The following is a 23,265-nucleotide window of genomic DNA, read 5'->3' as shown; positions in this document are numbered from 1 at the left end:
TATATATACTATCTTAAAAATTGTAACAAACAAGCAAACAAAACCCAGAGATAGATACAAAATCACTAATAGAGAGAAGGAAGAAATTACATGAAACTATTAGAAATTTTTCTCAGAGGCTAATCCTAGAGGTAAAAGAATCTGGAGGATATTTACATATTGCTTTAATGGTAAAAATCTCTACTGAAATACTCTAACACTGTTTTATTAAATAATCTGTAACATTCACATATTTAAAAAATATTGGAAAAAATTATCTTATCACATGAAGACAAGTCAAATTTGCTTAGGAAGAGAGAGAATATGTTGTAATTCATTTGTTTCAGCACTTACATTTCTGGTTACATTTAAGATGTAATAGAGGAATCCAGAATCCTAATCAAAGGGTAAAAACATCCTGTAATACCCTAGGTCTCATCAAGTAAAAACTGTAACTGTCAACTGATGTCTACCTCAGAGAGTCTGACCCAGATCACTTCTATTTGTTCAAAAAGAAAAGATGTGTCATATTTATAGAGCAGGTGGAAGGCCGGGTCACCATAAACACTGTTTGTAGGGGGAAAAACAAACAAACAAACAAAAAACCCAATATTAATGTGGTTCTCCTTGCCCTAGGCAGTAACACTTAAAATGTCTTCTGGGGAATTTCAATGTTTCCTAGTGTTTCAAGGTTTCTTGTTTCAAATCTGAACCTCTTTGGGAAGGACTGAACAGACTGTCAGTGCAGTAGGCACTGTAACTAGAATGATAGATACTGCTTGTCTTTGCCTTTTGTAAAGGAAATCCAGGTTTTTTTATAAGCCAAAAAATCGTCTTAACTGTTTTCTCATTGAGAAAATAAAATGAAGCTAAGTAAAGAATAAGGTCACATAAATTTCAATGAAGACATAAAGGATTTAATAAACTGAAACCACAGTGAACGTAGCAAGACAGATCAAATGATCGTCCAGTGAGAATTACAATAGTAAGATATGACTAAATAGAATATCAAAGAGCATATTAGAACCCCTAAATAAATTTATGTGCATTTTCTATTCTCTACTTTCAAAAAAGATATTGAAGAAAAATCTGATGAATTGTCAATCTGCCTTAAAAACCAATTCTAATGAGTCAGATTTGGAAAGAGAGACAACATAATATAGCTGAAAAATTAATGGACTTGAGATCCCAAGATGTAAAAAGTTAGCATTGGGGCGCCTGGGTGGCTCAGTTGTTGGGCGTCTGCCTTCGGCTCAGGTCATGATCCCAGAGTCCTGGGATCAAGCCCCGCATCGGGCTCCCTGCTCCACGGGAAGCCTGCTTCTCCCTCTCACACTCCTTCTGCTTGTGTTTCCTCTCTCGCTGTGTCTCTCTCTGTCAAATAAATAAATAGAATCTTTAAAAAAAAAAGTTAGCATTACTATTATGTTTGACCTTATCTAGATGTCTTAACTTTTCTCAGAGTCTGTTTCTTTATGTTTTATATGGGGGTTATAAGATCTACATTGTATAGTTATAGTGAAAATACACAGTGTATGTAAAAATAAGTTTTAATTTTAAAATGCAGCTATTATTAGAATAAAAGGTTTATAGGTTATTTATTTATTTATTTTTATTATTATGTTCAGTTAGCCAACATATAGTACATCATTAGTTTTTGATGTAGTGTTCAGAGAGGGAGACAAACTATCTTTTTTAATTTAAGGGTAGTATATAGGACCAAATAAGTCTCTGATTTACCTCTATAAAAGAGAATGTTTTCTATATCAGAATAAAATGTTTTTAATATTTTCCTTTGTCTTAGATTATTTCCCATTGAAAATGAAGGGAATTGTTAGTGACAATATATGTACTATAAAACTCATGAATAGCTGATGGCAGTCTTTATCTTATTTTTTTTTAAGTTTTAAGTAATCTTTGCATCCAATGTGGGGTTCAAACCTACAACCCTAGAGATCAAGAGTTGTACCTCTTCTGACTGAGCCAGCCAGGTGCCCCATACCTGATGGCAGTCAAATTTCATGTTCCTTTTATTTGAGCAGAACTTTTGCTATGTTTAAACTGCTTACCTAACAACTAAAAATATTGAAAATGTTGTTTCCAAAATTGTGTTCCTTATCTTAGTTGGCAAACGATTCTAAGAATATTCTTTCAATAATGAGTCAACTTTTTTTTTAAATTGAGGAGTCAACATATTTCTGATCAACTATATTTTTCTTATAGCAAGAGCAAATTAGGAAACATGGAGTCCATTGCTGATGATAGATTCAACCTCTGGTTCATGGCAGATTCACACTTTTGTCTGATCTCCCCTATAAGATTTTCAGAAGAAAGACAGGGTACAAGATGATAGCCAATGTTATCTAAGTGTATTTTTTAAAGAAAATATAAGATTACAGAGAATCATAACATCTGACCCTGAGTTATGAAGCATCCATTTAAGTTACAGATATGATTATTACATGTAGTGATTAATTTACCTTCCTAGCAAGTAAAACCTGTTAATACTAATGTCCTCTTGTATGAATGTGTGTAAGTATACACATGCACAATGTGCACATGCACACACATTTAGATGTGTGTTATATATAACTGATGTTGCTGTTATATGTAAGGATTTGTTAGCTTGAAGTATCCTAGTTTCTCTAAATTGGGCTAAGTTAAGGTAAACATTTGATTATATTGCTCACACAAGGCCGCTTTTGAGAGTCTGTGGGGTACTATTGATATTTACACTGGCACAAATATAGATTGTCCTGGCCAAAATGAGGCATATGATTCACAAATGCTTAAAGGTATTTTATTTAAATTTTATTTAATTTTTAAATTTTATTTATTTTCTAGGATCTAGAGGCAAAGTCATCAGAGGCAAAGTCATCAGAGCTCAGAAATGTAAAAAAGATAGGGCGCCTGGTGGCTCAGTTGGTTAAGGTTCTGCCTTCGGCTCAGGTCATGATCCTGGAGTCCCAGGATCGAGTTCCACTTCGGGCTCCCTGCTCAGCGGGGAGTCTGCTTCTCCCTCGCACCCTCCCCCCCTCATGTGCTCTCTCTCTCTCAAATAAATAAATAAAATCTTTAAAAAAAAAAAAAGAAATGTAAAAAAGAAGTTCCCTGCTGTGTTTATTTTTTATTACCTTATTACTTAGCCCAATTTAGAGAAGTATTTATGTGTATTTAAGCTGAGTTATTTGCTAGAAGAACTACACTCACAAATAGTTAGAGGCAGACATATAATTAAAATTCAGATTGGTCTGACTCTAAAGCCTCTTTCCAGCACAATATGCCGCTCCAAGGAAAAATCATGCAGATTTGAAAGGTAAACAAAAAATAATGTTAGAGGTACTATTTCACCATTTTACTTGAAGTTTACTATACAAAAATGCCCTGGGAAAATTATCTGACTAGCCTGTTGCTTTTGTTTGTTTTACTTCCTATTTAAATTTTTAAAAATTCTGTTTAATCTTTAGTACCCATAAATAAACAGTGAATCCACTCTAAGTCTGATCCAGTGAATCCTGAGAACCATCTCCACATATTTAATTTAATTTAGAAGTTTCCAAAAATGGAGCTCACTCTTTAAAGTCATACTGTTGGTTGCAAATTATGCCATTGGTGTTTTATAGGACTTCAGGTTGTTTCTCTTATCTGTTTTGAAAATTATTCTGTATTCAAGAAAAAAAAGAAAAATATACCTATATTATAAAATTAAAGTCCTTTTATTTGGTGATATACCTATAAAAGAATCTTACAGATTTAGCATTCTTTTGCAGTGACTATATTATACAAAATACCAGTTTTACTAAGTTTACAATTTTAAAGAAAATACCACTGTATATTTTTAAGAGGATAGTCTGCCCTTGACATTAAATGGAAAATGGTATATTAGATAGTTTTAGAGCCATTGAGTTGTAATCATAAATTATATTGACTTTACTACATTTTTTTTTTCTGACCTGATCTGGAAAGAAACAGATCAATGAAGGAAAATACTTGGATGTCTATAAAATCAGGCTTCATGTATTCTCTCACATTTTATATTTTCCAGTGAGGAATAGTATGGTTCAAATATAGCAATAAATGTTAAGAATATATCTTATTATGAATGATGTAGTTTTGGGAGACACTACTCTTTTATAGGTAACTGTTTAAGACAGATAATTGCATTCAAGGCAATAGAATATAATACATTCTGTTGTCTCTGAACTTCTAAATGAAATTATGAAAACTAAATTATACGTTTTTAAATAAATGAGCCAAGTTCATTTGTGATTCAGAATCTTTATTATATTAGTCTCTATGAATAGTGGGAGAATATGTTTCATTATAGTATCTCCAAATCACAGAATAAGGTAAATTATCAGTTGATTACATCTTTCTAATCTAAGCTTGGAATTGGCACTTGAAGTGCCCTCTCTTTTATATTTTTGGGGTCCCATCCCTTTTTAAAATATAGGCAAATGACAACAAACAATACTCCTGAAACAGATAAGGGATGACAAAGTATTCTAGATCCCTTGGCGTTTGACCCTTATGATCTTGTTAACAGTGTCACATCTCAGCCTTTTAAGAGGTTACTCTGACTCACATGTAAAAAGAAACACTTTCTTTCAGCAATATAGCTTAGTTGTCAATATTATATCCTACTATCCTCTATCCCAATAGCCAGCTGTATATCCTAGGGAGGATATACAACAATTTTAAAAAGCAACTTAAGTAGCTATATCCTCTTTATCTAAACGGCCCTCATAAGAGTTGAAGCATTAACTCTCAAGAAAAAATGGGCATCTAGGGCACCGGGGTGGCTCAGTCAGTTAAGCGACTGCCTTCGGCTCAGGTCATGATCCTGGAGTCCTGGGATCGAGTCCCGCGTCGGGCTCCCTGCTCAGCGGGAGTCTGCTTCTCCCTCTGACCCTCTTCCCTCTTGTGCTCTCTATCTCTCATTCTCTCTCTCTCAAATAAATAAATAAAATCTTTAAAAAAAAGAAAAAGAAAAAATGGGCATCTATCCTACACCCACTAATATCTAGAGATCATCAAAATTTTGGAGAGTAGGAAATGTGTAAGTAGTGTTAACTTTTTGGATTAGGTTGGTTTTATGAAGCAAAGTGTTAATTGTACACAACATAGTGAGTGGTAAATGTCTCAGACACATTAAATCGTAATTAATAGAAAATATCTACAAAAGTAAATAGGTGATGGGGATTAAAGGAGTGTACTTGCTGTGAAGAGCACCAGGTGATGTATGGAAGTGTTGAATCACTAAACTGTATACCTGAAACTAATTTTATACTGTATGTTAACTGAATATAAATAAAAACTTAAAAAAAAAGTCCTTACATGGTAAAAGTGGACAGGGGATAACAAAACGAATTGATTGAAAATATGCAAAGTAAACAGTCAAGGAAAAAAAGAAAACAAGGCCATTATTATAAACTAAACTTTTAGACAATGATTTATTTTTCTGTTTTTCTTAAATTTAACAAAGTTTTATTTCAAAGGAAATATAAATACATGGTATAAAATTAGAAAATGCCCATTAAATGGTAAAAATACAAAAATAAGAGCACTATGGTCATACTATCCAAAGACAAGTATTGTTTAGTGTCTTACTGTATATTCTAGATCTTCTTATGCACATACATGTGCGTGTATGGATTTTTCTCTCATTGAGATTCTACTGTTTCTAACCCAATCTTTTAAATTTCTAGCCTGCATCTTTCTGTGGCAGTACATTTTTATCTCACCTACTACTTAATCCATAATCAAACTTCTCAAGTTACCTAAAAAATGTCTATACAAATGGTTGTCCAAATTAAGGTCCAGTCCAGGATTGCATTTCACATCTTGTTGTTGACTAGTAAGTCTTCTTAATCAAAGCCAGTACCTTATTTTTCATATTCACTTATTAAAGGGAACATATAAGTTGTCTTATGGAATATCCCCCCTTCTCAATTAGCTGGTTGCTTACTTATGGTTTATGATTTATTTTTCAAGAATAAATTCTACTGAAATATGAAGAATTTGACCACTTAAAATGTACAACAAAACATTTGTGTACGATTTTTAGGTGTAGAAGCTCTCGTTCTTTACCTCTGCGGATTGTTTGTACCTCTACCACCCTTGCAGAGGGGTAAGAGAAGAAAAATGGTAAAGAAATGCAAATCAACCAAGGAACTGCTATGGGAAAGTATTGAATGTAAATGCTAACTAGAAAAACATAGAAATTACTGTCTATTGAGTTTTTGAGTGTTTTATGTGCATTGCTGCAACCTAAGTAGTAATGACATGACAATTGATAGCTACCCAAATTAAATGGAAAGAATGGAGGCAGAAGACTTATTTTGTTCTATTAGGAATGATTCTTAAAATAGAAAACAAACAAAAACAAAATAGAGCATTTTCTGTTAATTTACAGTGACATTGACATATATTTTCATAAATTTATGCCCCTTATTCTTTTGCAAAATAGATAAGCAGGGGAAGTTTAGAGTTTAGTTCAAATGTACAATTAATGAAATGTTGGGCACTATTCTCAGAAATACATAAATCCTTTGCAATAAAAATATCGGTTGAAGAAAAAAAATACAACCCTTTGTATAGTAATGGCTTTTTCAGGGATATGTTAGGCACTTGAACTGGAAAGTATGCCTTGAACTGAAAACTTAAAATATTTTTTTGAAATACGTATTTAACTGCCATGCTCAAAAATACGATCTTACACACGCCAAAACACATCACAATGATGAGTTTGTGTCCATACTACAGTTTAATTTTCTCAGCATAGATTTTTATATCTTTATAAAGTTCCATTTAGGAAAATCTGGTTGAATTATAGCAACATTCCAGTATGCTATAGTACTTTTGGCTGTCAGGAAACAACCTTTAGGATGAAATACTTCTTAAGGTTTTTCTGTAGCTTTATATGGCAATATAAGAGTCATAATCTTTAAAAGACATGGCTTCATTTATAGAAGTGACACAGATTTTTTCAAGAGCTCTTTAAAATTTAAAATTTTTATTTAGGATCATCCGCTATCATTATTTCTGATGTGTCTTTGAGCAAAAGTTTATTTTGCAAGGGCAAGTAGTTTTTTTTTTTTTTTTCTAAAAGAATGTAGCTGTACAGGGTAGATTCTTCTGCAAATAGGAATATAAAGTATAAAATACTTTACTATGGAAAGCACGGACATTCAGGAAGTTCTTTTTTAGTTTTCATTTCTGCCATGGCTTCATGGTCAAATATGTATTAGGTAACACCTATGTGTTTTACTCTGGGCTATTTGCTATGACATATGAAATTAATATACGTCAGGGCTCTGACCACAGAAAGCTCATACATACTATTCTACTCTAGAAAAAGAAGTTAAGACTATAAATACTACTTTTCAGGCAAGGAAAAAATTTATCTTTGAACATAATAAGTGATTAGTTTCAAAATTATATCTTAGGTAACAATGTATTAGAGAAACACTTTAAGAATAGAAATCTCTTGTGAATCTCTTCCAACCCCCTTTTAATGTAATACTTAATGTGTAGACCTCTTTTATGGGTATATGATGCTTCGGCACACTTTTGATAAGCATAATTACTCCTGTCATTATAACTCTGAAAACCTGTCTGACCCAATTCTTTACTTTTTTCCCGCCCTTTGTCCCAGCAGAATTGCCTAGCCAGCATTTGAAACAGCACTTCCAAGACATCTATCTTATTGGTACCCTAATGCTCCAGAGGTGTGGGGTCCATATATCTCCAGACCATGCATTTTTGCTTTAGAGCAGTAGTCCTCAAGATAGGGGGCATGGGCTGGGGGGTGACTTTGGCAGACATTTGACAGTATCTAGAGAAACTGCCGTGACTAGAGGATGGGGTGCTACTGGCATCTAGTGGATGGAGGCTAAGGATGTTGATAAACACCCCAAAATGCATAAGGCAGGCCCCCACAGCAAACAAGTATCCAGCCCAAAATGTCAATAGTGCCACTGTTGAGAAAGCCTACTTTAGAGAAAATATTGAAAATAATATTATATACCACAACAATGTTATTAAAATATATTTCCATCTATTTAGAGAAAAAGTAAAATGAAAATAATTTTAAATGCTTGTATATCAACATTTAGGCAGGTGTTCTTCATTCTGTTACCAAGTGTTATTTTGTTGCTGCTGTTGTTGTTGTTGAATGGCATGCTGTGGCCACTCATCTCCAAAGATTAGTTGTATGTGCATGGTTTATTATTTAAAAAACAAAGCAAAACAAAAAGCGGGAATAGTTTTTATTCCCCCTAAAATTTTGTAATGGCTCTAATGCATTTTTTATTTGTATTTCTTCTAACTGACTAGACCTGTGATATGTGGATAATGTATTTATTGCACAACTGCTCTTTTTCTCTCTCTGTCTTGTCTCTCTTCTTACTCTTTTTTTTTCTTCTTTTTCATTCTGGTGGGCAGAACTCCCCTAATTGCAGCGGGAGTCATTGGCGGGCTCTTCATCCTGGTCATCGTGGGTCTAACATTTGCAGTTTATGTTAGAAGGAAGAGCATCAAAAAGAAAAGAGCCTTAAGAAGATTTCTGGAAACAGAGGTGTGGTGTTTATTTGTTCTCCATGTGTTTAGGGACTTTCATTAAGTTTAGAAGGTTTAGATGATACTCGGTTTTTTAATCCAAGTGAAAACTCTGTTCAATTTCCTGCTGAGAGTTTATAGTTCGTAGTATGTTATAGAGTTGATGAAGAGTCAAAGAGTATATAGTAAAAGTAGTCAAGGCAGTTTCATGGCTTAAAGAGGACAAATGGCAGAGGTCAAGAAGATTATCTGATTGAATGACAGATCTTATTGAAAAGACATACCTGTTTCTTTTGGAGGAGGAATCCCACTAGAGTTCTAGGATATTACAGTAGCAGAACTAGAAAACATCTGGGGAGAGAATATCTCAAGAGCAGAACTAGAAAAATGTTAAAAGAATTTTTCTGATTCAAAATAAAGCAAGATAGGCAAGCAATTTATGCTTTAATTAGGGTCATTAAATTGGTAGCCACTGATCTCATTATACCAACAGTGAAAAGCTGAGTTTACAGGATAAACCTTCCTATTGTAATCACACAGACCTTACCACACAATTTACGGGAAGCATTTAATGTTATGCATGTTAGTTATTGGGAATATGTAAATTACCCACAAATTATTACAATTTCTCTTATATTGCCACACTGAGTTCACTGGCATGCAAGGTGATAGTTTTCACTGTATAGGTTACAGAGGAAAAACAATTACAGAAAACTGCATTGCCAGAACCTTCTCAACTTGCACCTTACCTTCTTTTTCCTGATACGCACATCCAAGGCTGTCTGAACAGCTCAAAGCAATTCTGTACTGAGACTTAGCCTTCTCTGGATCTGTTTTTTTTGTTTTTGTTTGTTTGTTTGTTTGTTTTTTGCTCATTGTCAGTGTGACAGTTTGACTTTTCCTCTTAACACAGACAGGAATGAGAATATTCATTCATAAATTTTGCAAACTGATAATGAATTAAATTTTAGCTCTCTTCCTCCAAAAGTTGCAACTAGATAGAAGAATCATGTGCAATGTTCTGGAAGCTATTTTAATTCCATGCAGGAGAGAATGTCTAAGAATTGGAGTTGTCTAAAATTAGAACGGGTTGTTTTATCGATAGAGATGTTCAAGCATAAGATAGATAGTCAGTTATATACATGAGAAAAAATAGTAGTAATTTTTACTTGAGCTGGATGCTTACAAAAGATCAACTTGATCATTTTCAACCTTGCACATGTGAATACAAGTTTGGACACAACACATGTGCTGTGCATATTTTCAGTTTAGCAAGGATGCTGGAGGCAGATAGAATTCTCCCTCATGGCCAGCTTGGGGCAGTCGTGGAGAAAATTCTAAGGAGTGAAGTAAATTAGAATTGGAGAGGAACTGAAGGCTTGGGACAGCAGTGGACATTTAGGTGATTGAATAAATAGGAAAGGAATCTGTCCCTTAACCACATGCAAAAAAGTCTCATTGCTATAAAAATAATCATTTTGTTTGTTTTCTTTTTTAATACAGTGCTTTCTAGGAATGTCCTTCAAATTGATATTTCATTACTAAATAAACACATACTGATTGGTTTTAGAAGCAGACTCTATTTTTTATAAAAAGTTATTGCTTACCACTAAATTAGATAATTGTAAAATCCCCATCTTTCTCTCAGTAAAAGTAAATAACTGTGATTTTCTATCATCTAAACAGAAGAGGAATTCTTGAGGATCAACTCAAATCCTTAAATACTAAAACTAGAAATTTGTCTCAGATGTGAAAAACTTGTTAAAGCAAGATATATTGTTGGAATGTACTTAGAGTTAATATGCTTTTCCAGAATCATATTGCTCCAGATTGTCTGTCTTCTGTTGCATGCATAAAAGTAGAAAATGTTTTTTTTTTTCCCAACATACTCTTAACGAGATGCACTGTAAGCTTGATGCTTTGATAGATACTGTGATTAGAAAATGTTAATGGGACATGATCATATCCCTTGAAGAGTGACAGATTCAGTGCCTACAATATGGCAGGCAATGTTCCAAAGTTTTCCAGCTATGCTACATCCCATTTCATCCCTTGACAATCTTCCGTGGAATTATTGCTGTACCTATTTCACAGGTGTGAGATGAGGGGGTAGGAGGGGTCCATCTGCTTTCTCACCTGTAAGTGGCAGCACTAGTGTGCAAACCTACGATTTTAAACTTGACGCTCTTTCTGCCATACTGGCTTGCAAAATGAAACAATGCTTCTTTCAAAGGTATTCTCAAATTCCCGGAAAAATGTGTTTGTATACATTTTGAAGTGATATCTGAGAAAATTGCAGGAGACTAAACATTTCAGGTAGAATTGTGAAGTTTTCAAAATCTGGAATTATGGCATATTATATGCCAAAGCATATATTTTAAAAGTACATAGCCCCAAAGGCTGAAATCTAGTCCCCAATTTTGCATATGATTTTTATATAATTTGTTATGTGATTTAAAAAATAATTCATCAGTAGGCGCCTGGGTGGCTCAGTTGTTAAGTGTCTGCCTTCGGCTCAAGTCATGATCCCAGGGTCCTGGGATCGAGCCTGGCATTGGGCTCCCTGCTCCGGGGGGAGCCTGCTTCTCCCTCTCCCACTCCCCCCTGTTTGTGTTCCCTCTCTTGCTGTCTCTGTCTCTCTCTCTGTGTCAAATAAATAAATAAAATCTTAACAAAAAGAAGGCTTTGCCTTTAAAAAAAAAATCATTAAAGTTCCTGATTATATACATACAGTGTGTGTATCAAAATCTACTAAACAAATTCTGCACCGCAGAGTTGGATTCAAATGTAGGAGATGCTCTGATGGAGATTCTTTTTCCCATTTTACAGGGAATTTTGTAATTCTTTCTGAGCTTTATTTTATGTGACTTTATATGCATTTTTAAAAATACAAATTTGAAAATGAAATAGAAGCATATTTGTTGTCACACTTTTAGACAGAGCCCAAATTTATTGATAATTTTATCCTCTTCTCCAAATTCTTGCTTCCTATCGCTACACTTACTTATAATCAAGATTCTGTTCAGCTACTTAAGTAGACCATGATGTTCACAGAAGCATAATAATAAACAAGTCACAGGGTCACAGTGCACTGAGCATTGTAAACAGACACTGTGAAATACTCTGATGGTTTTCAAGACCATTTGAGTAAGAGTTGCCTTTAATTATTTCCTTATGCTGAGAGAGAACAAGCTCTTTGAGTTTAAAGTTTAGTTCCTTTATTTAACTTTAGAAAAAGAAACTTTTGTTTCTCTTACTTGCTTTTTTACCCAAGCATAAATAAAAACCTAAAATTTGAACATAAGATACAGACTTTTGGTACCCAGAGCCTCTCTCATATTTACCCTTCATTTTGTTTTGTTTTTTCTCACATAGGCAAGAAATTGGTATACATTCACATACCTTTTCTCTGCTTATTCATCCTCTCTGGCTAAATGCCAAATAAACTGAACATCTAAAATTACCTGAATTTATCCCTTTTGGCCACACCCAGCCCACTTTATGATCTCGTATTTCCCACCCAAATCTCATCCTTCAGACCTGTCCCACCCGCTACTGTATTCTGCTTCATGTCTTCTTCCTCCTTCCTAATGCTGTGTCCAAACTGGTCTTCACAATGGTAATACCCTCCTCCATGTCAATCCATTTTTATTATCTCAAGACCAATTTTATTTATTTTTTAAAGATTGTATGTATGTATGTATGTATTTTAGAGAGAGAGCGCAAGCAGGGGGAGAGGGAGAAGGAGAGAGAGAGAATCCCAAACAGACCACACTGAGCGCAGAGCCCAGAGCCAGGCTCCATCTCAGGACCCTGAGATCATGACCTGAGCCAAAACTAAGAGTTGGAGGTTCAACAGACTGAGCCACCCAGGTGCCCCTCAAGACCAGTTCTGAAGTGTGCCTCCTCCAGGAAGCCAAAACTAGTGAAACTTTCTCGCTGGTGGCTATTTTACCCCTCGGCATACCATAGAATTCACTTAGGATCTAGAATCATTTCATAGAATATTTGATCTGTAAAGTACTCTAGGGCCTTGCTACTTAAAATGTGTTCAAGGACCATCATCATACACAGATATCACCTCAAGTTCTGCAAAAATGCAAATTTCAGCCCCAGCCTTAGACTTATTGAACTAGAATCTGCACTTTAACAAGAACCTCAGGTAATTCAAATGTACATGAAAGTTTTAGAAGCACCGTCCTGGGGCATTGGTATTGTGCTAACTTACTTTCTTCTCTTCTGACGCATTTGTCCTGGCTTCCTAGTTAGATTTTATTTTTCTATGTATCGAGTCTCCTAAAACAAGAAAGAAAATATTGATAGAGTACATGGCCATAACTAAGATCTGAGTCTTAGCTGGAGATACTAAAACTGGAAGGGCCTCAAAAAGTAGGATTGAGAGCCCCTATTAGCCTAAATTTCTTTAAAGTTGGGGGGGTGGTGAGGGGAAATCTCCTAGTTTGATGTGCCTCAAGGTAGGCACAGTTTTATACTTGTGTTCACGCAGGCAAAAAGCATGAGAAGAGAAAGGATAGACTCTGAGGGAATAGTGATCTGAGTGATCCACACGACAAAAATACTGTTTGTCAAGGAAAGTGTGCTTGTGTGTTTTTCTGTGTGTATGAGAAAGAGAAGCAGGCAGAAGAAGAGGGAGAGACACTGACTGGAATTGAAAGTTATAGAACCTGAATTCTTTTTGTTTTATAGTTGGTAGAACCCTTAACTCCCAGTGGTACGGCGCCCAATCAAGCTCAACTTCGTATTTTGAAAGAAACTGAGCTCAAAAGAGTGAAAGTACTTGGCTCGGGTGCTTTTGGAACAGTTTATAAGGTCAGTAAAAAAATAACCCATACCACCAGTTGTTTTTTGTTTCAGACTTGTCTTAAATAATAGCCAGAGATATTGCTCTAGCTAACCTAATTTCCTTTTAATATTCAGAGAGGAGAACCTGTATCGTATTGAGAAGTTGCTGCACCAATGAATTCATTCATTTTTATTGAGCAAGCTGGGCTGGAAACTGGCATAGGAAAGCAAGAAACTGTCACAAAGAGCCACAGTATTCACTTTCCATGCCCTTGTGATCTGCTTCTGATAGCATCTCCCTGTTGGCAAATTTTGTCCTTATCTGAAATACACAGCTCTAGCCCGTTCTCCTTCCCCCTACACAGTGCTCCATGGACTCCCAGACGGGCCTGAGCCATATGCCATAACCCTTGCTCTTCTTTCCTTCTGCCATTTTATCGCCACCTCTCCCCATCAGGATGGCACTGCCTGTCTCCTTAGGATCTACACAAATGTGCTGATTTGTTAACAGGATAGGATTAGTTCCTAAACCACTTTTTTGCCTACCTATTAACGGATATAATTTAGCAGAAAATTTTCAGTTTTGATGTCCTTTCCATTATATGCAAACTAAAAAATGACTTTATTTGTGAAATTCAGGTTAGATAGAACGGAAGGTGAAATCATGGGTTTCCAATAAGAGAGATATTTTTGGAAAGGCAAAGTTCAGATAATGTCATCTGCATGTTTACTTATTTAGCTTAGTTATAAAACTAATTCAGAGGCCAGGCCTAAGGTTAATTGTGGTGAGATTTATTTTTAATGTAAGTAACAAGTATAAGAAACTCTGCTGGGTTAGTGCTAAATCCTTCTTGTAATGTCCATTGTGACAGTTCCCCAAATTTTACTTTGTGACAGTTTTATATATTTCTTAAAGCTATATGCAAGCCTGCAGTTTTTACAAACATTTCTGTTAAAATAGACTGGATCTTAGAAATATTGCACTTTAAAATGTTCATTTTTTTCCTACTTAAAACAAATATTTATTTAACAAAAATATTAACAATTAGAATATAAACCTTAATTTTCCATCCTGAGTGTTCCAAATATGATTTAATCTCTTTAAAATAAAATTATTTTATTCTAAGGCCAAAATATGGACATTTCTTAATCTCTTAGTATGCATATTTTGTTCAGTTAAACTAAAAATTATTAATTGAGCACCTAATTTGAATAGAAACTATTCTAGACTGGCTTGGTGCTTTCTGGTCTTCAGATTCTTTGTATGTTTGAAGAAATACAACTTATCCTGTTTTTCTATTTATATTATGCTAGAAATGATGGACTTTCATTTCAAAGATAACTCAATTTTGGATTGTTCCTAGCATATAATCAGCCTTTTATTTTAAAGATGGTATTGTCTGGAAAGTGAATTTTATTTTAAATCATGGATACCATCTAGACATTTAATTATAAAGCTTTATAAATGTTTTTGTTATGAACAACTATTTACCTATTGTCCATGAGCACTGTACCTTTACTGAAATTACATGTATTGAAAGTTCCATATGTATGTTTGATTTTTATACTTACAGTGTGTTATGGTTGACCCTAAGTTTTAATTAATACGTTAGTTCTTACCAAGGCATATTGCCTTAAACTATAAAGAAGTATCCTTGACCACAGAAATGCAAATTAGCTTAGGTAATTATTTGGTTGATTTTTCTCCTGGTTGGAGATATGCTGTGTTTAAGCATGAAAGATTTGAACCAATACCATGGGTATTAGTGTAGTTGAATTTTTGTCTGGTCAGACCTAGAAAATAATGACTATACTTATTTAAAAAGCAGTACAAATTAATTCACACTGAATTTATATCCTATTCCAAAAGTATACTTTGGGAATATTTTAACATTCATACTCTATAAAGTAACCCCCCTGTGGTTGCTTTATTGAATAATGGTAAGCCTTTCACTACCCTAGATACCCTCACTAAGAAAATGTAGCCCGTGGATCTTGGGCTTCCCCTCCCCCCATTTCTATATTAATAATTTTTAAAAAATTATACTACAAGGAACTTGGCTTATATTTTTGTATTTGACACATAGATTTCCCTATTCACTTTAAGAAGAACATAACTCTTAAATTCACCTTCTAATGGTTAAAGCCTTTTTTTCTGTATTTTTCTGACTTTTTAATAATTCTTGTGTTTAGGTCTCCTCATATTATTGTAACTTTCAGTAACACAAATATATGTTTTAGCATAGAAGTACAAAGTGAAAAACTTTTTTTTTTTTTTTTTTTTACTTTATGACTACAACCAACTGATATTAAGAAAAACTAGAGATATTCTCTTTAGGAATAAGAATTTTCCCCCCTTTCATTTTAATGTTAAAACTGGACTAAGAAGACTTTTTTCGATGTCAGGGCTAATAAATTAAAATTTGAGATTTTCTTCTGTATTTATCTGGGACAATATGCTTTAAAAATTTCTTATATAATTGATGCATCCCCCTATGTCTTATCAAAATTATTGTCCTAAATCAAATGGTTGAATTGTTTACTCCGGAATGTTGTCATTTACCTTAATGTTGTACTTGACTCAAGCTCTATCTACTTTATACTTTCCCAGTGTGTGGATCCTGTTCAGATATTATATTTTTGTAGGAAAAGAGAACTGGCAATGACCAGTATAGATATTTTATATTCAGAGATAATAAAATTCCTTGAAACACACATATACAATATTTGATAATAAAAACAAATTAATATGTGCTCAGTACTCCCTAGTACTTGCCTTTGAAAACTAATTCTTAAATAATCACCTTAGTAAACTAATTCTTAAATCAATCCAAACTTCAGGAACATGAGAATATGTATTTTTATTTGTTTTAGTTGCAGAATAATTAGATAATATTAAAGCTGAAAAGAACCTCCAACATTACTGAACCCAATCTTCTAAATTACAAATGAGACAATTGAAGATCAAAAATTTGAACAGTGTTCTCCAAGTCTTAAGAAGCTGATATATTGTTCAAATCTAATATTATTGTATCTTATTTCATTTTTGTCTCCATTAAAAGCCTTTTCCACACATACGAATTGACTTTTATAATAGCAATGCTTTATAATATAATAGTAAACACCTTAAAAGCAGAATAAATACATGATTCATCTTCAGATAATGAAAGCGGACAGCAAAGTTGCTAAGTAACTTGTAACATACAACAGGTATTAGATAAATGTTTGTTGACTGAATAAAAGAATATAGAACCTCTAAATTATTTTTTAAGAAATTAATAGATTGAGTGGTTAAATCAAATTTTGTTTCTGGTATAAATTTGTATATCTTCATATAGATTTAATGTGATTTTTTTCCCCCAAAGGGTATTTGGGTACCTGAAGGAGAAACAGTAAAGATTCCTGTGGCTATTAAGATTCTTAATGAAACAACTGGTCCCAAAGCCAATGTGGAGTTCATGGATGTAAGTATAGATAGACACCAGGCAATCTCATTTTTATCCATTATTAATAGACTGCTTTTAGAATAAAAAAAAAAGACTTCACTACTTACAAAATTTCCTCTCTAGAAATGGTATACTCTATAATTAAAACCTTGAGCAGGGGTCAGCAAACTTTTGCTTAAAGGACCAGAGAATAAATAGGCTTTTTGTGCGATGTGGTCTCTGTGGAAACTACTCAAGTCCATCCTTTTAGTAGGTAAGCAGCCATAGACACTTAAAAACAAAACACAAGAATGGGCATGACTGTGTTCCAGTATACTTTATTTATACCAACAAGCTGAAGGCTGAAGGTCTGCAAACCAAATCCTGCTCTCAAGGACTATGTATTTCAGCACTATGCAAAGAAAGGCAAATTGCATTTGGAGTAGGAATGATGATCTGAAAAATTAATTGGGCTGCTTTATTTTATTATTGTTATGGTCTACTTACCAGAAAACATCAATCAAGATTAGTTTCTATAGTAAGTTAGTGTTAAATTTAAATTAGGAACCTACCTAAGTCAGACAATTACCAATTGAAATTTACTTTTTTTCTAGTTCAAATTCAGAAGACAAACCTTATGGGTAATAAGTTCCAACTATAGAGAAATAAGAGAGTTCTGAAGAATAAAAATACTTTATAAGGTCAATCAGAACTTTAAGATTTCCCCTAGCAAAAATTGTAGATTGAGCTGTTCAGCAAATTTCAGAAGGTAGGACAGATAAAATATCTATGTAGTATGCTGTTATTTTTTTTCACATTCAACACAAGGTGTCTTGCCAGGGGTTCTATCAAAGACCCATATAGATACTCTTTCTCGTTTAGCATAATGTCTTCAATAATAAGAATGATTTTGATTTTCAAATGACCTTCATATGAAAGATGATGCAAGCATATGCACTTTAAATATGGATTGCTATATATTTCTACACAGTTTCTCTCGTAAGCTCTTTTGTAAGTTGATGGTGGATAATTTACTTGTGTAAAATGCTTACTCTCTTATATAGGGCTGCTTTTAGTTCAGCAACATATTGGTTATTAGATAATAGGGCTGATAATTAACTGGTACAAACCAGCTGCTCTGATCAGTTGGTCCTGCACCTTACCAGTTGCTAAATATTTTGAATACCACCCTTACTTATCTACCAACACCTGACAGATACTGAATCCAGTAACTAAATGGTGTTTCCTTCTGTAGGTGCCTAAAAGTTCTGACACTCTGCAGCTACATGTCCTGGCTCATGTAGTAAAATGTAAAACTGAAGTCTTTTTCAGTGATGTCACAATCAATTTGATCTTGATTATAGGTATATAGTTGTGAAGGGAATTTTCTAAGTAAAAATAATGAAGAAAAGGACAATGAATATATATATATATATGTATATATACATATACATATAAACAGTGTATGTATATGTAATATATATATACATATAAACAGTGTATGCTAATATGTAAAACTGATTAAAAAAAAAAAAAAAAGATCTTGACCAGCCTAGACTGCAGCCAAAGCTGCACAAGATGCTAAGAATGCTAAGAATGCTAATAATCTCTGCTGGAGGCTTGGACAGCCATTTTTGTCATATTTCCATGGAAACAGACTGGCAAAAAGGGGTTAAGAGGCTACAAAATAATCACCTAAGAAAGAAGCTCTAAAAGCTTCATCATGATTTTGAATGATAATTTGAAAGCTCCTAACCCCATCCAATTTTTTTTTCCTGATCTGAAGTCTATTCCCATGGAAACAGGAGTGGGGATGGCAGCTTGAAATCTTAGAATCTACTGAATTTTAGATGAGGCTCTGATTGAGCCATGAAAGGGGTCATTTTCCTAAATGGTTGATAAATCTGGTGACCAACAGACTCCAAACAGTATGTTCTTTTTAAAAGTTAAAAAAATATTAAGGAAAATATTTTGACTGAGCTTCTCTTACCTCGTGGATAGATGCTAGAAGATTAATAGATTGGTAGACTGCTATTGGCAATTTCAATAAATCCTAAGCAGAAACACCTCTTACTATTTTCAGAACTTCTTTCAAAAAACATTAGTATGGCATCACAGTAATTAAAATACAGTTGCACTGGCAAAATTAATGATAAATTCAGTATTTTAAACAGGCTGGTGTAATTTTAATACAAAATTACCTACATTTCATACCAACACTTTTAGCTCATCTACTATGTGTATAAATCATTATAAGTAATTAAATAACATATCAAACTGCAACAAAAAGCTTCATGTATGCAAATTTATTTGTAATTTGGACCTAAGAATTAAGTTGAAGTTGCTAATATTCCCAAGGTTATTAAGATACAAGTCTTATTTGACATATCTCTTAGTTTGGGTTCTTCCATAAGGTAGAGTATTCCAAGTTTAAGTTTCAAACTAAAATAACATCTACTGCAATCATGCTACCTGTCTCTTTTGCAAACTAGAGTATGTATATATTTGTTTATATGCAAATGTTTTATACCATTTTAAAGAAAGAAAATAAAGCTTCTGAAGATAATAGAAACTGCATACTCTTATTAAACATTAGATCTCTTTGCCCCACCCTATCCCACAGCATGCAACTTTATACTTGGGGTAGAATATTCTCCTACTACTACTAAGTTTATTAGATGTAGCTATGTGTTACTGGTTATTTTAACAAATGACAAAATTCAACAACTTAAAAATCACTAAACCCAATATTTCTATTGATATCCAGGGGCACAGGAGATGACTTTTATGTTTTCTTAGAATTTTACCATAGGCAAAAATAAATAAGGAACAATTTGTATTCTATTAAATGCTATGCTAAAAGTAGGAGAGGAGAATTTGGTCACAAGGCTGTAACTCAACTCACCTGAATATGTCTAATGGATTCATAATGACAATAATAACACACAGCTACTGAATGGCCAGTATGTCCTTAATTCCAATAAAGGAAGATCACATTGGACAACATTAAGAAAATGGCCCTAAAGGTCCACCTTCTTAAGAAAAATATCTACATTTATACACACTTCTAGTTTTTGTTTCAAATAGCACCATTTCATTGGAAGAACACAGGGTTTTTGTTTTGTTTTGTCTTGTTGTCTTTTGTGTTTTGTTTTGTTTTTATCCTTCAAATGGTATAGAATACATACTTAAAAAATGTGGCTTTTGAGCAAGATTCCTGGAATTGGGGACCATGGTCTGGTCAAATCAGACAGACTCCAGTTTGTCTGAATTTCTACTACTCTTGCTTTGTTGTTGTTGTTGTTTTTCTCTGATATTTAAGCCCACTATCACTTGACGTTATTCTATATGCCTTGGAAGTGTATATGTATTTAAATGTTTTATTAATTTATTTGTTTTCTTAAAAAAATCTTGAGATGAAAAAAATATAATTATCCTAAATTCCAGTGACTGAATATAATACTTCAGCTTAGTGCTTCAGTTTGTTGGCTTTAGCATCAGCTTCCCCACACCAAATCAACCACCTAGTTCCCAGAAAGGTGCTCCAAGGAAATGTTTCAAATCGCCCAGACTTACTGTTTAAATAGTTGTATTTTTAGTAAAAGAAGAACTTGTTGCCCTCTCCCTATACAATGGGAAAATTTATTTATCTTACACAATTATTTTACTATTTTCAGAAGAAATGTCCATGTGAATTGCGCTTACCTGTTGCTCTTCATTGTACTGCCTTTATGATATTCAATGACTTTTTTTATTGTATTAATTCATTTTTTTTTTTGAGAGAGAGAGAGAGAGAGGGAGAGAGAAAGTGAGCCAGCATGTGAGCAGTCAGAGAGGGGCAGAGGGAGAGGAGAGAGAATCCTAAGCAGGCTCCATGCTCAGCTCAGTGCAGAGCCAGATGTGGGGCTCGATCTCATGACCATGAGATCACGACCATGAGATCATGACCTGAGCAGAAACCAAGAGTCAGATGCTTAACTGACTGAGCCACCCAGGTGCCCCCATGATATTCAGTGTCTTAATAAGAGTTGTTCCAACTCTAATTGATATGATATTAATGGAGTGAGACCAAATAATTTATTAATAGAGTTTATATTTTCTCTCAGATTATAGCAGACTTACAAAATTATTTGACAAGATGTTTTGTTCAATAACATTAATTTCACATTATAAAAATAACGTTTTTTATGCCTATGAGTTCACAGAGCTAACAGTAACTCTTAGCTAGATCCTGTAACATACTAATAGTGAATTTTTAAAAATTCATGTAATTTAATCCAATGATATCTTTAGGTCTTACACATTTTGCTCATTTGCATACATGAATACAATTAATCAATTTCAGAGGTAAAAATAAAATACAAAATTCCTTTTTTTAAAAAGCCCATTAATGGGGCGCCTGGGTGGCTCAGTTGGTTAAGCGACTGCCTTCGGCTCAGGTCATGATCCTGGAGTCCCGGGATCGAGTCCCGCATCAGGCTCCCTGCTCGGCAGGGAGTCTGCTTCTCCCTCTGACCCTCTTCCCTCTCGTACTTTCTATCTCTCATTCTCTCTCTCTCAAATAAATACATAAAACCTTTAAAAAATAAATAAAGAAAAATGTTTAAAAAAATAAAATAAAAAGCCCATTACTTAGAAGTCAAAGAATTCTATACCACTGCCATGATCTTGAGAAGTCAGTTATAAACAACTCTTTTTTCCTTAAGAGAAATTATAGCTAAAATAAGGAAAGTTTTGGGTAGTTACTTTGCTTTTAAAAATCAAACAATATCTTCAAAAAGAGGTTCTATAAACGCCATTAGAAACAGAAATTAGTCTTTCAAACCTCTCCTAAAAAGAAAAGAAAAGAAAAGAAAAGGAAGGAAAAGAAAAGACAAGTTAAGAAAAAAGAAATTTACCAGTAAGTGAAGTAAATCATTTCTGTTAGAGTTTATTCCATTAAGCCTTGTTTATGTCCTGTTAACTGTATAGAACTTGATTAGAAACGGCATCACATCTGAAATCACGATTTCAAACACCCCATCCTCCAAGCACATTCTCCTGCCCCTCTGGTTCTTTTCCTATTGTACATACTTGAGGAACTTTTTACTCTTTTAGACATCACTCATATATCTTTTTTTTTAAAGATTTTATTTATTTATTTGAGAGAGAGAGAATGAGAGATAGAGAGCATGAGAGGGAAGAGGGTCAGAGGGAGAAGCAGAGCTGAGCAGGGAGCCCGATGTGGGACTCGATCCCCGGACTCCAGGATCATGACCTGAGCCGAAGGCAGTCGCTTAACCAACTGAGCCACCCAGGCACCCACTCATATATCAACTCTTCTGTTTCTCACTGCCTCTCAGCTGCCCCTTCCCTCACATCCCTCCTCAAACAAGTTGGATTTATGGCTCACCGTTATAATCCCAGTCTTTCAAAAATCTTCAACTTTCTTGCTTCTCAAAATTATGCTGGCATTAAACAATTCTGGAAATACTGAAATTTCTCAGTGCCACGGTCTAGACCTCTTTTCAATTTGCGTATTATCCCTAAATTTTCTCACTGGAATACCACATTTCATCTCTAGTGTATTTTCTGATTCTGACCTCATCTTCATCCTTGATATCTCCCATTTGAAATCTCAGGGGCATCTCAAGTTTAACACATTCAAAATGTACCTTTACACCTTCTCTTCTAAATCTCTTCTACATTCTCTCTTACCCATGTGAATAATTTGTATATCTATCCACCCTATTGTACCTATCAGAAATTCGGGATTTGTCCTTGAATGTCACAATCCCTCAAACTCCCCACTACCAATTCAAGAGCAAATGCTTTGATTCTATGCCAAAAACACATCTGGAGAGCATCCTCATATTTATTCTCCACTGCTGCCACCTTAAACCAAGCCATCGACTTCTTCAGCTTGAACTATGAGAATGGCCTCTAGTTTGATCTCCTTAGTTTTTAACACAAGTCTTGAATTGTGTTATTCCTCTGCATAAAATCTCTCAGTGGCTTCACTCAAGCAAAATACTAAATCCTTGGGGCGCCTGGGTGGCTCAGTTGGTTAAGCGACTGCCTTCGGCTCAGGTCATGATCCTGGAGTCCCGGGATCGAGTCCCGCATCGGGCTCCCTGCTCGGCGGGGAGTCTGCTTCTCCCTCTGACCCTCTTCCCTCTCGTGCTTTCTATCTCTCATTCTCTCTCTCTCAAATAAATAAATAAAAAATCTTTAAAAAATACTAAATCCTTGCTTCCTGAGCTCCTCATTACTTTTCCAGTCTTCATTTCTCTTCATTGACTTTCTTTCTACTCCTTACAAGCCAAGTAAGACAATGCCTTTGCCTAGAGTGTCCTTCTTCCAGTTACACCTGATGAACTGTCAATCATCCTCATTTTGTCAGCTTAAGCATACTTCCTCAAAGATTGCTTTCCTGACCCCTTAATCCATATTATAACCTACTAACAGCACTTAGAAATTTTCCTTTGTGCATCAGTCATGATAGATTATTACATAATTA

At 34.3% G+C, this 23,265-nt stretch overlaps 1 protein-coding gene across 7 annotated transcripts in view; it reads left to right on the top strand.

Moving 5' to 3' along the window:
• Positions 1-23,265, top strand: part of ERBB4 (erb-b2 receptor tyrosine kinase 4) — a 1,100,194-nt gene that overhangs the window by 881,275 nt on the left and 195,654 nt on the right. For all 7 annotated transcript variants that reach the window (XM_027590425.2, XM_027590421.2, XM_027590423.2 and 4 more), the window contains 3 exons: positions 8,425-8,557; positions 13,246-13,368; positions 16,707-16,805. In XM_027590425.2, coding sequence (XP_027446226.1) covers positions 8,425-8,557; positions 13,246-13,368; positions 16,707-16,805 — 355 coding nt within the window. The remainder of the gene's footprint in view (positions 1-8,424; positions 8,558-13,245; positions 13,369-16,706; positions 16,806-23,265) is intronic.

Source organism: Zalophus californianus, chromosome 3, assembly GCF_009762305.2.
Source record: "Zalophus californianus isolate mZalCal1 chromosome 3, mZalCal1.pri.v2, whole genome shotgun sequence".
Classification (NCBI taxonomy): Eukaryota; Metazoa; Chordata; class Mammalia; order Carnivora; family Otariidae; genus Zalophus; species Zalophus californianus.
The sequence above is the reverse complement of the archived record's forward strand: the minus strand, read 5'-3'. Positions and strand labels throughout refer to the sequence as shown.